Raw genomic sequence first — 14,733 nt, 5'->3', positions numbered from 1 at the left:
TCACCAATCTCTGAAGACCATATTCCCTAAATCTATTCTCATTCTCAATATTCCAGAGACAGTCTTAATTATTTGCCTCTGCACTCTCTCTCTCTCAAATGTTTCCTTATCACCAACATAGCTAGGTGACCAAAAATCTAAATTAGGCTGAATTAATGCTTATACAATAAAATATCATACATATCAGCACTTTTTGCATCATACTGGATAACCCTTAGAACTTTTGTGATGTGTCCTCTGAACTTCAGTTTCTTATTCACTAAGATCCCCAGATCCCATGTCTCCTCCATACTGAAGCAAAATTTCTCCAATATGATAAACCTCATTCTACCTTCTCTGGTCAAAGTGCATAACTTGACATTTTTAGCAATACTGAAATGCATCCAAATTCTTCAGCCCAAAGCACCAACCAATTCAAATCTTCTTGTAACAGCATCACATCAGAACTTCTTCCATTGCTCTTACTAATTTAGCATTATCAGTAAATAACTGAAAAACTCCACTCTGAACTATATTACAAATATATAAGTTAAACAATGGTGGTACCAGAACAGAACCCCTAATGGCTCATCTTCTATTTTCAGGACACTGTCTCCATACACCTGGCTCCTGTCAGTCAGCCATCCTTGTAAATAAGCTACCAAATGACTATCCATACCCATCAATTTCAACAGTATTTTATAATGTGGTACTCGATCAAATGCTTCAGCAAAATCCAGATAAATCACTGCACAAGCACTCTGTCAATACACTAATCATCCTATTATAAAATATAACTAAATTACTAAAGCAAGACCTTCCCCTTAACAAACCCATGCTGTTCTGCTGAAAGATTTCCATTCTCATCAATCCAGGTTTGTATTCTATCTCTAATCAACCTCTCACACCTTCACCACTATATCTGATATATATACTTGACTACAGTTAGACACAACTGACTTGGATTCTTCATTACGAACTGGTACTATATTTTCCTTCTATCTACTCTTCTAAGACTGCTCATGTTGCCAACCATGTCAAGAGCACTGCAGGCTCTTTCGCACGTTCCCTTATATAATATACAGTGATGTCTCATCCAGTCCCACAACCTTATTAACATCAAGGTTATTTAATGTTCTAAACATTTCCCATTCTTGAAATGTCAGCATCTTCTGTCCTCCCTCCTCCTATTATGCAACACTATCCTTAATCGCTTACATGAAATACACCAATGAAATACTCATTGAACATTGTCACTACATCTTCAGCAGATGTGACCCATGTTCCATTCTCCAACAACTAAAGTCGGTCTTCCATATTCACTCTTTATTCTACTAACAACATAGCTGAAGAATTCTCTATGGTTTGTCTTTACTGCTTCAGTCAATCTCTTTTCATAAGCCAATTTCTCTTTCCTCACTATACTCATGATCATCCTAGAGTGCACTTTATACTCCTTATACTGCTGCAAGGTAACCTTTTCTTTATAGCTCTTCCATTACATCCTATTTTTGAAGTTTCATTCGAAATAAAGGAAATCATGCAAATTCTTAAAATTCATTAATTTCCTTATAAGTACAATGATCAAAATTTAAAAAAAAAAAAAAAAAAAGATTTATTGTCCCAAAATTGTTTCAAAATAATTTATTTGCTTTTCTCAAGGATCTGCCCCAGTAGTAGAAGGGATCAGTCTACTCAATTAAATATTTACATTGCTAAATTCTATCATACATGTTGTTAAGGTTTGTGGCCTTGATCAGAAAGACATTTCATTTTTTTGACCTCCATGGAGTCAAAAGACTCACTTCCAGAAGTCAACACAACTCAACATGAAGTCTACCTGCCACTCCTTAACATGTTCAGTACCAGTGATGCTTTAAAGCATCAAACTACAGTATGGTGCAAAAAACACAGTACTGAACTTCAACATCCCTTCAGTACATGTGTTATGAGATATGCCATTTGACTGCATGCACATTAATAGAAGAGCATGTGTAGAGTCTATACCATTACATTTAGCTGTACCAATGGTGTTGACATAGGAAGAAAAGACATTTATTATTGAGCATTATTTTCATATGACATGTTTGTGAGCAGTTTCTGTGTCCTTTCTGTAAGCATGTCCCAAGCAACAGTGTCATCATTCCACCATGACCTGCCTTCAAACCTTGATGAACTAAGGAATAAAATCAAATGATATGTCCAGGAGATGTCGCAACCCTTGTTCTTCAAGATGACAGAGAAACTTCACATGCACTATGAAACCTGTCTTTCAAGACAGGTTTCATAGTGCTGAATTAATCAGCACTATGAAATGCACCATTTTGAGCATGTAATCTACCATGTTAATGATGGTAGATAACGATGGTAGATTACATGTAATCTACCATCGTTAACCAGCACTATGCACCATTTTGAGCATGTAATCTACCATCGTTAATGATTTATTCAACCAAGATTCCACTGATAGTTGTGGATGTGTATATCGTCATGTGTAAACATATATTTCTTTGTTAATAAACCCGTTTACTCCATGACATATATTGTTGTAGTTATTCAGTACTATTTTTTTTTTGTGCCATACTTTAGTATTCGAGTACATGCCACCGGTGCTTATTGTAAGACTTATGTAAGAATTGTTGTAAGAAACATGTTTCTATGCTGCATAACCCAGGCTGGCTGAGCAGTCAGACTGTGTGAATGTGAAAGCACTGACAAGATCATATTTGACATTTTTTCATGTGTGGTTCAGGTCTTTTTTGCTAATGCTGATTGAAAATGGAAGACAGTGAGCTTGTGTCTGGTCCATCTGAACCCTCAAAAAAAAAGTTATGACAAAAAATAGTATATTACTGACAAATTATTAAAGATATTAGAGAGTTCTATCAGTGATTTGGACTTTGTGCAGATTCTGAGGATGACAGATGGGAAAACAGTGACTCTGAGGATGAATTTCCAAATGACACCATTTTACTAGAAGAACAGTCAAATGCCAACAACAAAAATGAAGATATTGAAATGCGGATTACAAAGGAAAATCAAACCAATTGGCAAAATGATCTGGTTTGCATGGAGTTTTTCTCATTTATTAAAAATTAAAGTCTGCTATTTATACCAAATGGTAACAGACCAATCAACTACTTTTGTCTTCTATTAGCAATTCTGTATAGATGGTGGATTAAAGGGTGGAGACAGTGAGTTGTAGAGTGAGTTGTAAAGACCCATCCCTTGATGAGTCCTTGAAGATATCACATAATAATAATAATATCAATAATAAAAAATTGATAGATAAATTTCTACAGGAAGTTGTGAACCAAACCAATTGCAACCACTCAAACATTTTTGTCTAAAGAAACTGAAGAGCAATCCCAAATTTGTCTATGGAAAGATATAACTGTGGAAGACTTGTTAGTATTTTCAGGAGTATTTTTGCACATGGACAACATAAAAATGAATAAGCTATAACATTACTAGAAGAAAGATCCAATGTTTCAAAATAAAGGTGTTGGAATGCATATGAGTTGAAATTGATTTCTTCTGATATTGCACTCACTTCAATTTTTAAAAAATCCCAATTCAGGTGAGTCTAAACCAGCATACCAGTTATATTAAATAAGACCAGTTGTCAATTACTGCAATCCCAGTTGAGAACTTTTCTTAGATGAATACGTGGTTCTCTGGTGAGATCAATTAGCATTTCATCAGTACATCGAAAACAAAAAGTGTAAAAATGGAATTAAACTTTATATTAAACTAAAGATGCCAGAAATTATATTCTTATTTAATCCTTTATCCAAGTGTCAGAAAACAAAGCTTGCACATGAAGTATCTTCATGACTAGGCTACTTGTACATAGAAACCAATGATTTCACATTAATTTCGTTAGTATCCCATAATGCAAAACACATATCCTTTCAGGTGTATCTAATCTATGCATTATGGGAAGGACAAGAACCCAGACTGGTTTCAACCATTATTGAGATTTCATCAGTGAGAGCCAGACCCAGAAGAGATACCAAGGTTGAAGTAATTTCTTAGCATCTTTAGTTTAACTGATAACCAAATGAAAAAGTTTTCGACAGCTAGCTCTAATCCAGAATATTCTAATAATAAAGTGTTAAATTTTTTCTTTATATTAAATAAGACCAGTTGTCAATTACTGCAATCCCAGTTGAGAACTTTTCTTAGATGAATACGTGGTTCTCTGGTGAGATCAATTAGCATTTCATCAGTACATCGAAAACAAAAAGTGTAAAAATGGAATTAAACTTTATATTAAACTAAAGATGCCAGAAATTATATTCTTATTTAATCCTTTATCCAAGTGTCAGAAAACAAAGCTTGCACATGAAGTATCTTCATGACTAGGCTACTTGTACATAGAAACCAATGATTTCACATTAATTTCGTTAGTATCCCATAATGCAAAACACATATCCTTTCAGGTATATCTAATCTATGCATTATGGGAAGGACAAGAACCCAGACTGGTTTCAACCATTATTGAGATTTCATCAGTGAGAGCCAGACCCAGAAGAGATACCAAGGTTGAAGTAATTTCTTAGCATCTTTAGTTTAACTGATAACCAAATGAAAAAGTTTTCGACAGCTAGCTCTAATCCAGAATATTCTAATAATAAAGTGTTAAATTTTTTCTTTACTTGTATATGGAACAAATCCCAGAACATGCCCCAACTCTACATCAACAGAGTGTAAGATTGATACTATTAACATAAGAAACATCAAGGGAAAAGAAATGGAACTAACAGCAGAATTGGATAAGCAGATAGACATGATAGGCATGACTGAAGCAAAGAAGACAAATACAAAATGTTATATTCTGGAAATAACAATCAGGAAAACAAGGAAGGCAAAATCAGATTATGAGAAGAATCTAGCCGAACAAGCCGAATGAAATCCCGAAGAGTTCTTTCCTTATATGGTAAGAATAAGAATTACTATGGAAGATTAACCTTAATAAGTGATGATGGTCACGAGAAGAGAGAAGCAAATAAAATAGTTGATTTACAGAGTAACCACTTTGCAAGTATATATTATCCTAGTGAAGTTACTGCTTTAACCTATGTGACAGACACTAATGTGTGAATAGAGGTGGATGAATTGGAGGTTCTTAGGATATTGCAGAATCTCAATATAAATATAGCTGTGGGATTAGATGGGATATCAGCTAGGGTTTTGCAAGAATATGCAAGGGAACTGGCAATGCCTTTGACTAAGCTGTTTAATTCAAGTCTCAGCTCTTGTAGAGTTCCAAGAAAGTGAAAGAGGGCAAAATAATTCCCTTTAATAAGGAATATTCAAGACTACAGTAGCAAATTACAGACCAATCAGTATCTCAGGCATGGTGGAAAAAGTACTAGAAAAATTGGTAAAAGACAGAATTCAAGAATGGATCAATAAAAATATGACACTGTAAAATGATGGTCACAACACTGCTTTGTGAAGGTTCAATCATACCATAGTAATTTACTAACTTTATATAGCAAAGTAACAGCTGAGCTGGATAAAGGAAATGGCTACCTGATGATTATGCTGGATTTTGAAAAGGCATCTGGCAGAATACCGTATGGAACTCTGGTACGCAAATTAGAACAAATGGGGATGGATATGACACTGGTTAAGTGGATAAGAGGGTGGCTGCTGGACAGATATCAAAAAGTGATATATGGAGGGGCAGAATCTAGGCAAAAACAGGTGACTAGTGGTGTGCTACAAGGTTCAGTGCTGGGACCATTGCTGTTTAATTTCTACATAAATGATATAGGAAATAACCTGAAAGGAAATTCAGCTGTTTGCCGGTGATGCAAAATTAGTTAGAGTAATAATTAATCAATGCAATGTGGAGAGCTTGCAGGACGATTTAAATAAGCTGTCAGTATGGGCAAAAGATAATAGGTATCATGTAGAAAGTTTTTAACTTGGGTATATTATGTATTCAAGATACCAAGTAATTTTATATAAACTTGGTTTTTAATCCTATTTCCCAAGTAAGCAAACAGACAAGTATGTCAAGTTTGCACCTGCACGTAGTGCAAGACTAAGGCAACTCTTGCAGGTAGTGCAGGACTGGGAAACTCGTGGTAAAGGTGGATTAAGTTCCGATCACTTTCCTTAATATTTTTCCCCTAATGCAAAGCACATCCCCTTGCAGAGATGCATTAAAGGCAGGGGTCACTACCCAGACCGGTTTCAACCTTTATTGCGATCTCATCAGAGGGAGCCAGACCTGAAATGCGAAAGTTGAAGTGATGCAGAGCATATATGAATTTTACCTAAACAAGTTGCCATAAGGTGCTTTGACCTTATTAAATAAAATCTCAGGATGAGAGATAGATGTAGAAAGTTTTTAACTTGGGTATATTATGTATTCAAGATACCAAGTAATTTTATATAAACTTGGTTTTCAATCCTATTTCCCAAGTAAGCAAACAGACAAGTATGTCAAGTTTGCACCTGCACATAGTGCAAGACTGAGGCAACTCCTGCAAGTAGTGCAGGACCGGGCAACTCGTGGTAAAGGTGGATTACTGACGAGACCTCAATAAAGGTACTACTGACAAGACCTCAATAAAGGTCGAAACCGGTCTGGGTAGTGACCCCTGCCTTTAATGCATAGCATCATACATCTCCGCCAAGGGATGTGCTTTGCATTAGGGGAAAAATACTAAGGAAAGTGATCGGATTTTAATCCACCTTTTCCACGAGTTGCCCGGTCCTGCACTACCTGCAGGAATTGCCTCAGTCTTGCACTACGTGCAGGCACAAACTGGACATGCTTGTCTATTTGCTTACTTGGGAAATAGGATTAAAAACCAAGTTTATATAAAATTACTTGGTATCTTGAATACATAATGGGTATCAGTTTAATGTGGAGAAATGTAACATTATGCATTTTGGAATAAACAGATTACAAGCCAAGTATCACATTGATGGCACAATACTCTAGGAAACAGATGAAGCAAGGTATTTAGGGATGGTGGTAGACAAAGAGTTACAGTTTAGAAGACATATTGTAAAGATGCCAGGGTAGCCCGTAAGATTACTTGGTTATTGAAGAACACATGATCAAGTAGAGATAAGGAAGTTGTTGTTAATCTTTATAAGGCCTTGATATGTCCACATCTGGATTACTGTGCTCAAATCTGGTCCCCTAGGTTTCTTGGGGATGAGGAAACAGTAGAGAGGATTCAGTGGTGAGTGACCAGGAATGGTGAGTGGCCTGTTGAATGTTCTCTATGAGGATAGATTGAAGGTGTGTGGATTGCAGAAGTTGGCTAATAGGAGAAAAAGAGGGGATATGATAGAAACATTTAAGTTGCTTAAATGGTTTTATAGAATAGATGCAGGGGAAATGTTTCAGTACTTGGCTAGAGGGACCAGAACAAGGGGGTCACGCCTGGAAGTTAAATAAAGGTGTGGTCAGTAGGGGGTGTGAAGACTGGGTTTTTTGCTTGGAGAATGGTGAATGAGAAAGTATACAATAGAATGCCAAGGCAAGAGGTCTGAAGGTGTCTGAGGGAGAAAAAGGTACCAGAGAAATAAGACAGGCTGGTGCAGGAGATGTATACAAATGTGAAGACAAAAATTCAGAACTGCCTGGGAGAGACAGAAAGTTTTCAAGTAACAGTTGGTTTGCATCAATGGTCAGCATTAAGTCCATTCCTGTAATATTGTAATGGAGGTGGTGATGGAAGAGATGAGAGAAGACGTGCCTTGGACAAATTTTTATGTAGATGACATCATGAGTGCAGAATCAAGAGAAGTGGCAGGTAAACTGGAAAGATGGAGGAGAGTACTGGAAGAGAGAGAGAGAGAGAGGTATGAGGCTGAGCAGAAGGAAGACAGAGTACATGTGTTGAAAAGACTGGATGGGCAAGAGTCTTACAGAAGGAAGAGATAGAGAGGCATGGAAGCGAACTGTTCATCAGCTGCAATCCTCTTTATAGAGGAGACCACAGGATTAGATTAGATATATATGTATAAACTGAAAAAGGTAATCATGTTAACTACCCTGTGAAACTGTGAACTATAATTGCAAACTATTAAAACTATTACTGTGATAGTTATAATAATATTACATGAATTGTTCCACTAAATGAATAGCATACAGTGCAAAGCAAAGTATGATATGAATTTGAATCTGAACTGAACCCCATGTGAGAAACTGTAACATTATTTCCTAAATTGTATTGTATGTTTAGGAATGTTATTTGATAGGTAATAATGTTATTTTACTATAAAGAAAAAAAAGTTATTATTATTATTATTAGCAATTTAAAAACAGTTGTAAAAAGATGAAATAAATGCATTCAGCACTCCCATTACATGTTAACAGAAAAAAAAATTGATAATGTAAATTGTAAATGAAAATAAGCTGTAAATTGAAATTGAAAAAAAAAAAAAAAATTATTATTGATTCAAAAAAATAGCAATGTTAAAAAGTGAAATGAATCCATTCAGCAATCCCTACTGATAACAAAAAAGAAACTAAATATAATTTGTGAATTAAAATGAATTGCAGATTGAATATAAATGTAAATATAATATATTGATATAACATGCTGATTATAATAATTCAGTATGCTAGTGAAACTAGTCGACGTTCTTGTACGTATGTATATTAAACTGATCGTCTTATAATCAGAATAAGTTTTTGTGTTTATTTCTATAATAATAATTATCATCAGCAGAGGTAATAACTATCAAAAGTCCAAAGGTTACCAAGACAATCAAGATCATGCACACGAACACTATGTCCTGCAACAAGTGCTGTAATTGTGTCCATAATGCTCTGGTTGTCAACAGAGGCTACGCAACTAGTGTTCCGGAATTTCTGAAAGCACCTGGAAGGCTTTAAGTTAATCCTTTAAAAAGGATTAACTAAATGTATCGAATGACACTGCCCACAATATCAAGAAAAACTGAGTTGCAAAAATCAAGCCCCGGGCAAAAGTAGCAAAATAAGGAAAGGTAAGTCAATTCCTGACCTCACTGTTATTGATAATTTAGATTAATTTAAAAACATAGTGAAAGAAATACTTAATTCCCACATGGGGCAAATCAATCAAAAATTTAAGGATTACAAACACTATTTACAATACAACAATGCAGAAAGGAAGAAGTGCTTAGAACTGTGCCCACTATTAAATCTGATCTGTTAGCAGTAATGAAAGAGCAGCAAATCAGAAGTGCAAGAACAAAGAGTTGAGAAAAGAAGTGAAAACCCTCAAATCTCAAATTGAAAATGCCTTACAGAAAGAATGAAAAAAAAAATTCAAATAGATGGGATACCCAAAGCAGGATCTGAAGATCTCAACTCTCTAATACAATCAATTGACACAGCAACAAGAATACTGGTCACATCCACTAACATTGCCTCTGTAAATCAAGGACCACAACGAAATAAAGAGAGATCACCACCTGTAATTGCATGCTTCACCAGTAAAAGTTTGAGAGATCGCATCCTAGCTGCAAGTAAGAAGGTAAAGCCAACAACATCAGTTTTCAATAACAGGCAACTCCAATCTACATAACAGAACAATGGACCCCATAATCATGCCGAGGTTTCTGTGGTTAAGAAGTTCAATCGAATTATTCCGGTTTTGCGACCACATTTTTATTAAAAAAGACCTAAACAAGTACTAAAAAATAAACCCAACAAGTTTCATTAGTCGTCGGACTAACATCTTCAAGGGTAAAGAGAACTAACAGTTTAAAGCACAAACTATAATAAATTACGAAAAAACAAGTTCATTTGTTGGTATTACGAACATCAAAAAAGTTCGTTTAAAAAACCGAATAACAGATCCATACAACCGTTAATACGTGTTAGCTGGAAACAATGCTATTTGATGTCACATTCTGTGGTTCACTTTCACTCTGTCCGAGGTCTGAACTGGGTAAATTTTAATAAACACTGACCAAAATTGATTTAAAATCAAACCTTGATTTTTGTTGCATTGCATAGGAATTTTAATCATATTTGCTGCCTCTTTGAATTTTCTTGTGAAACAGTTTTTATCAATGTAGGACATGTTTGTTCTGTCGCAGAGTACATCATGACCAGTAGAAGCTGTGTGAAATGCCAAGCCAGACTTATGTTCTCTCTTTTTATTGTACGTCCTTTTGATGTTTGCTCATGCGGATTTCTCCCGATCTCCCTGTCTGGCCTACGTAGCAGATGCCACAGGAACAGTGAATATTACAAACTCCTGTTTTTTTTTCATTGGGCGATGTGGAGGTTTCGGAGGATGAAGAGATTTTGATATTTTTTTCAAGTGGCAGGAAAGTCACTTTTATGTTGTACTTGTAGAGAAGTTCGGCTAATTTATCTGTTACATTTTTGATATAAGGAAGGGTGACTGCGTTCTTGAAGTATTGTTTATTTATTTAAGTTTCTTGTAAGGGCTATATTGAGAATTTTCTTAATTTTCTTAGTGTTGAAACCATTCAGTTGTAGGATCTGTGTTAAGTATTGTATTTCTTCTCATATCCGCAAGGAGATGTGCTTTGCATTATGGGAGATACTGAGATAGGAGTGATGATAGCTTTCTCCACCTTTGCCACGAGTTGCCTTGGTGTTGCACCACCTTAGCTCACCTCTATATATATAGTAAAAGTCATATTTTACCTAATAATATTATTATTGTGTTGCACCACCCTTAGCTCAGTCCTGAAGATACTTTCAGGCGCAAACTTTGTTTGCTCACACTTGGATAAAGGATTAAACTAAACATTATACTATATATTCTTCTTTCTTTCGCTATGCCTTATCCCGTGTTAGACGGGGTCGGCGTTCCCATCTTTAATCTTCTACTTCCAGATTCTCCGGTCCAGGGCATCTTCCGACTCCATCCTTTCTTCCTAAGATCCTCTGCCACCTTATCTCTTCATCTGAGTTTGGGCCTTCCTCTTTTCCTCCTTCCCTCCACCTCCATACACTCAACTCGTTTACCAACATACTCCTCACTCCTTTCCTCTACATGACCTAACCACCTCAGCCTGCTTTCTTGTACCTTCTTACCGATCGGTCCAACCTTGATCGTCCCTCTGATGTAGTCCTTCCTTATCCTGTCCTTCTTTGTCACACCACTCATCCATCTCCACATCCGAATCTCTGGCACCTCCATCTTCCTCTCCTGTTCCTCTGTCTCTGCACCATGGAGCACCGCCAGCCTCACCACCATCTTATACAGCTTTCCTTTCATCTTACAACTCACTCTCATGTCGCAGGAGGAGATATAAATGTAGAAAGTATTTTACCTTGGGTATAATAAATGTTAAAGATACCAAGATATTTTAAACCTGGTTTTACTCCATTTCCCAAGTAAGCAAACAGACAAATAAGTCAAGTTTGCACCTGCAAGTGTTGCAAGTCTAGTTGACCCTGCACGTAGTGCAAGACCAAGGCAACTCATGGTAAAAGTAGAATAAGCTCTGATCACTAATCTTAATATTTACCCTTAATACAAAGCACATCTCCTGGAGGAGATGTATGATGCTTTGTATTAAAGGCAAGGGGCCACTACCCAGACCGGTTTCGACCTTTATTGAGGTCTCATCAGTGGGAGCCAGGCTAGAAATACCAAGATTATAGTAATACAGAGCTTATAAGCTCTGTATTTTAAGAAAGTATTTTACCCGAGGTAAAATACTTTCTACATTTATATCTCCTCCTGAGATTTTTATTTAATAAGGTTAAAACACCTTATAGTAACTTGTTCTGGTAAAATACTTATAAGCTCTGTATTACTATAATCTTGCTATTTCTAGCCTGGCGCCCACTGATGAGACCTCAATAAAGGTCGAAACCCGGTCTGGGTAGTGGCCCCTTGCCTTTAATACAAAGCATCATACATCTCCTCCAGGAGATGTGCTTTGCATTAAGGGTAAATATTAAGATTAGTGATCAGAGCTTATTCTACTTTTACCATGAGTTGCCTTGGTCTTGCACTACGTGCAGGGTCAGCTAGACTTGCAACACTTGCAGGCGCAAACTTGACTTATTTGTCTGTTTGCTTACTTGGGAAATGGAGTAAAACCAGGTTTAAAATAGCTTGGTATCTTTAATATTTATTATACTCAAGGTAATATACTTTCTACATTATTATACTATATATATAGTGTAATAATCTTATTATATATCAATATTATTATGCTTAATATAATAATATTACTATATACAATGTAATAAAACATTAATATTACTAACAATGTTTGTAAATAATGAATTTTTGTACTGTATGATTCTTCGAAATAGTAGGTAATATAATATTTTAATGGTAAATATAAATACTGTGTATAATCACACTTTCTCAAATTTTGAAGAAAAAAAAAATTGCACTACAACATGTATTATTAACTGTGAATCATATAAGCTAAATTATCACTGTGATTATTATTAATAATAGCAATACATGAATGATTATTTTATATCAATTGCATGTTATGCAAATTATAAGGATATTATTTAAATTTTGTACTGAACCACAAGTAGAAATGTAGTATTGTTGTCTAAATTGTAGGGTATATGCATGTAATTACATGTAATTTATTTCAGTGATAATAAAGTGGGTATTATTTAAAAATATATATATATATATATATTATTATTATTTTCTCAGGTATCTCAATAAAATTAAAAACTCATAGTGGAAGGGCTGTACTAATCATTATTTATACAATACTGTTCAAAAACTTAAAACCTTATCATGCTATACCATCTAGGATTTAATTTATGGTCTGCCTAAACTACATTAAAGACATGCAATGCAGGGATGAAAGACTTGTGAATATGTTTTAGATATGAAGAGTGCCCCTTACATAGCCTCAACAGTATCCGCCCCCTGCATACTGCTATACTTGGATTCCCTCTAGTTATAACATGGCAGAGCAAAGTGGCAACAGTATTATTCGCCGACTGGTTAGGAAGCCTCTTGATGCCTTGCCATCAAGGTTCACTCCTTGTACTGTCCACAGCTTACACATTATTGCTGTTTCTTCAAATGGAGTTAATTAAGGTGTATTGGGCATATCTATGAAGGATGGCAGATCAAACATAGCTATCCAGTTCATGCCTCCAGTAAGTAGGCCAATGCATGAATGGTGGAAGTTGGCATTTCCTCCAACTAGAGATTTATATCTATATGATGTGATATCTGATATCTAAGTAACATAAAAATAATGAATGAAAAAGTACCTGAGAGCAACAGATGATCGGTGTGTAGACATTCCGAAGGTATTCTAGGTTTGCAGTGGTACACACATTTAGCAATAGCACTGATATGGTCAGGAGTTGTACCACAGCATCCACCTACAATATTTACCAAACCACTAATAGAAAATTCCTAATATCGAGGAGAAAAAAAAAAAAAAACTATACAGTTCATTCATTAAAAAAGACACTTCCAAAATACTACACATTCAAATTATTCACAATTGAAATTTAAAATGCTACTCTAAACAATGGGCTCAATCAGAGAGTTACATTAAGTGCAACTGGAATCAATCATTTTAATTCATTTTATATTTTTAATTACATAACAATAATTTAAGAACTTCAGTAGCTTAGTCAGTTTCATTGGTGCCTTTTGGTTTAAAAGATTTCTGTATTAATCCCAACTAAGGGATTAATACAGAAAAAGTTTTATGTGAAGAAGTTTTATCCTTCTGGGAACTTGGATTTTTCATCCTAACAGGTCACTGCACCTGCCATGCAAGGAAAAATGGGATGATTAATGGAGGCAATGGGCTTGAAACTGTTTTATAAGGATAAAGAGAACAGAACATAGTTTGATGCTGCTACACTACAGGAGAGTGTCATCTGAAGATTTCTAACCAGAATCCTCAGAGTGCAAATTACAACTATGGCAAAAACAAACAGCACAAGAATGGATTGTTACAGAATCAATTCAAACTGTAAATGAAAAGAATGTCCATCAATGCATCATGGCAAAACCACACAGCACTCAAATGGATTGTTATGGGAATGATTCAAATTGTAAATGAAAAGAAACGAATATCCTCAAGCACCCTCTAGGAGCCAGATAAAAACTAAGTTAATTCAGTAGCAAGGCATATACGTTGGTCAGACATAACTGGTAATTAGTTTACGGAATTAACAATGCATATAAGTATATTAATTAAAGGTAACTTTAATGAATAATTTCTATATTTCGGCAACGTCACATTGCCATCTTCAGGAACATAAAGATATGGTATGTGCACGCAGGCACTAACACAAAGCAAATGAGGAAGAAAGCAAGAAACTAATATTGTTCCTAAAGTCCTAATGGTGCCCTCTAGCGGGCTAATTTGGTAGTCTTGGCAGTTGGGCTGAAGTTCTCATAATGTAAGTCTCCCAAATTTGGGGTAGTTTCATGCACCCAAATTTGTTGAGGTTAGGAACGTTTTTTAGAGCTGCTGAAGATTCTTTGAATAATCTTTCGTATTTAAACTTGCTGCAATGAATTATTTTTGTTTTCTTCCAACGAATTTTATGGTGGGTATCTAAGGCATGGTCTGCCAGCCGAGAGCAGCTGTACTGGTGAAACCGTTACCTTAAAAAAAAAAGTTACCTTTAATTAATATACTTTATATGCGTTGTTAATTCCGTAAACTAATTACCAGTTAAGTTAATTCAGAAAAGACAAGCTAAATGTAGTCTTATTTACAATGACTGTCTTACAGATCTTTGGAATATTATTACTATTATTATATTGTTATTATTATTAT

The 14,733-nt window shown here is 35.3% G+C and overlaps 1 protein-coding gene across 3 annotated transcripts in view; it reads right to left on the bottom strand.

Annotated features, from left to right (window-relative positions):
* The window catches only part of LOC150101351 (methionine synthase-like), an 815,136-nt gene that overhangs the window by 535,261 nt on the left and 265,142 nt on the right, over positions 1-14,733 (bottom strand). For all 3 annotated transcript variants that reach the window (XM_090400909.1, XM_090400910.1, XM_090400911.1), the window contains exon 13: positions 13,199-13,346. In XM_090400909.1, coding sequence (XP_090257035.1) covers positions 13,199-13,346 — 148 coding nt within the window. The remainder of the gene's footprint in view (positions 1-13,198; positions 13,347-14,733) is intronic.

The sequence above is a fragment of the Typopeltis vanoorti genome, chromosome 11 (genome assembly GCF_054136105.1).
Source record: "Typopeltis vanoorti isolate ZY-2024b chromosome 11, IOZ_Tvanoo_1.0, whole genome shotgun sequence".
Lineage (NCBI taxonomy): Eukaryota > Metazoa > Arthropoda > Arachnida > Uropygi > Thelyphonidae > Typopeltis > Typopeltis vanoorti.
The sequence above is the reverse complement of the archived record's forward strand: the minus strand, read 5'-3'. Positions and strand labels throughout refer to the sequence as shown.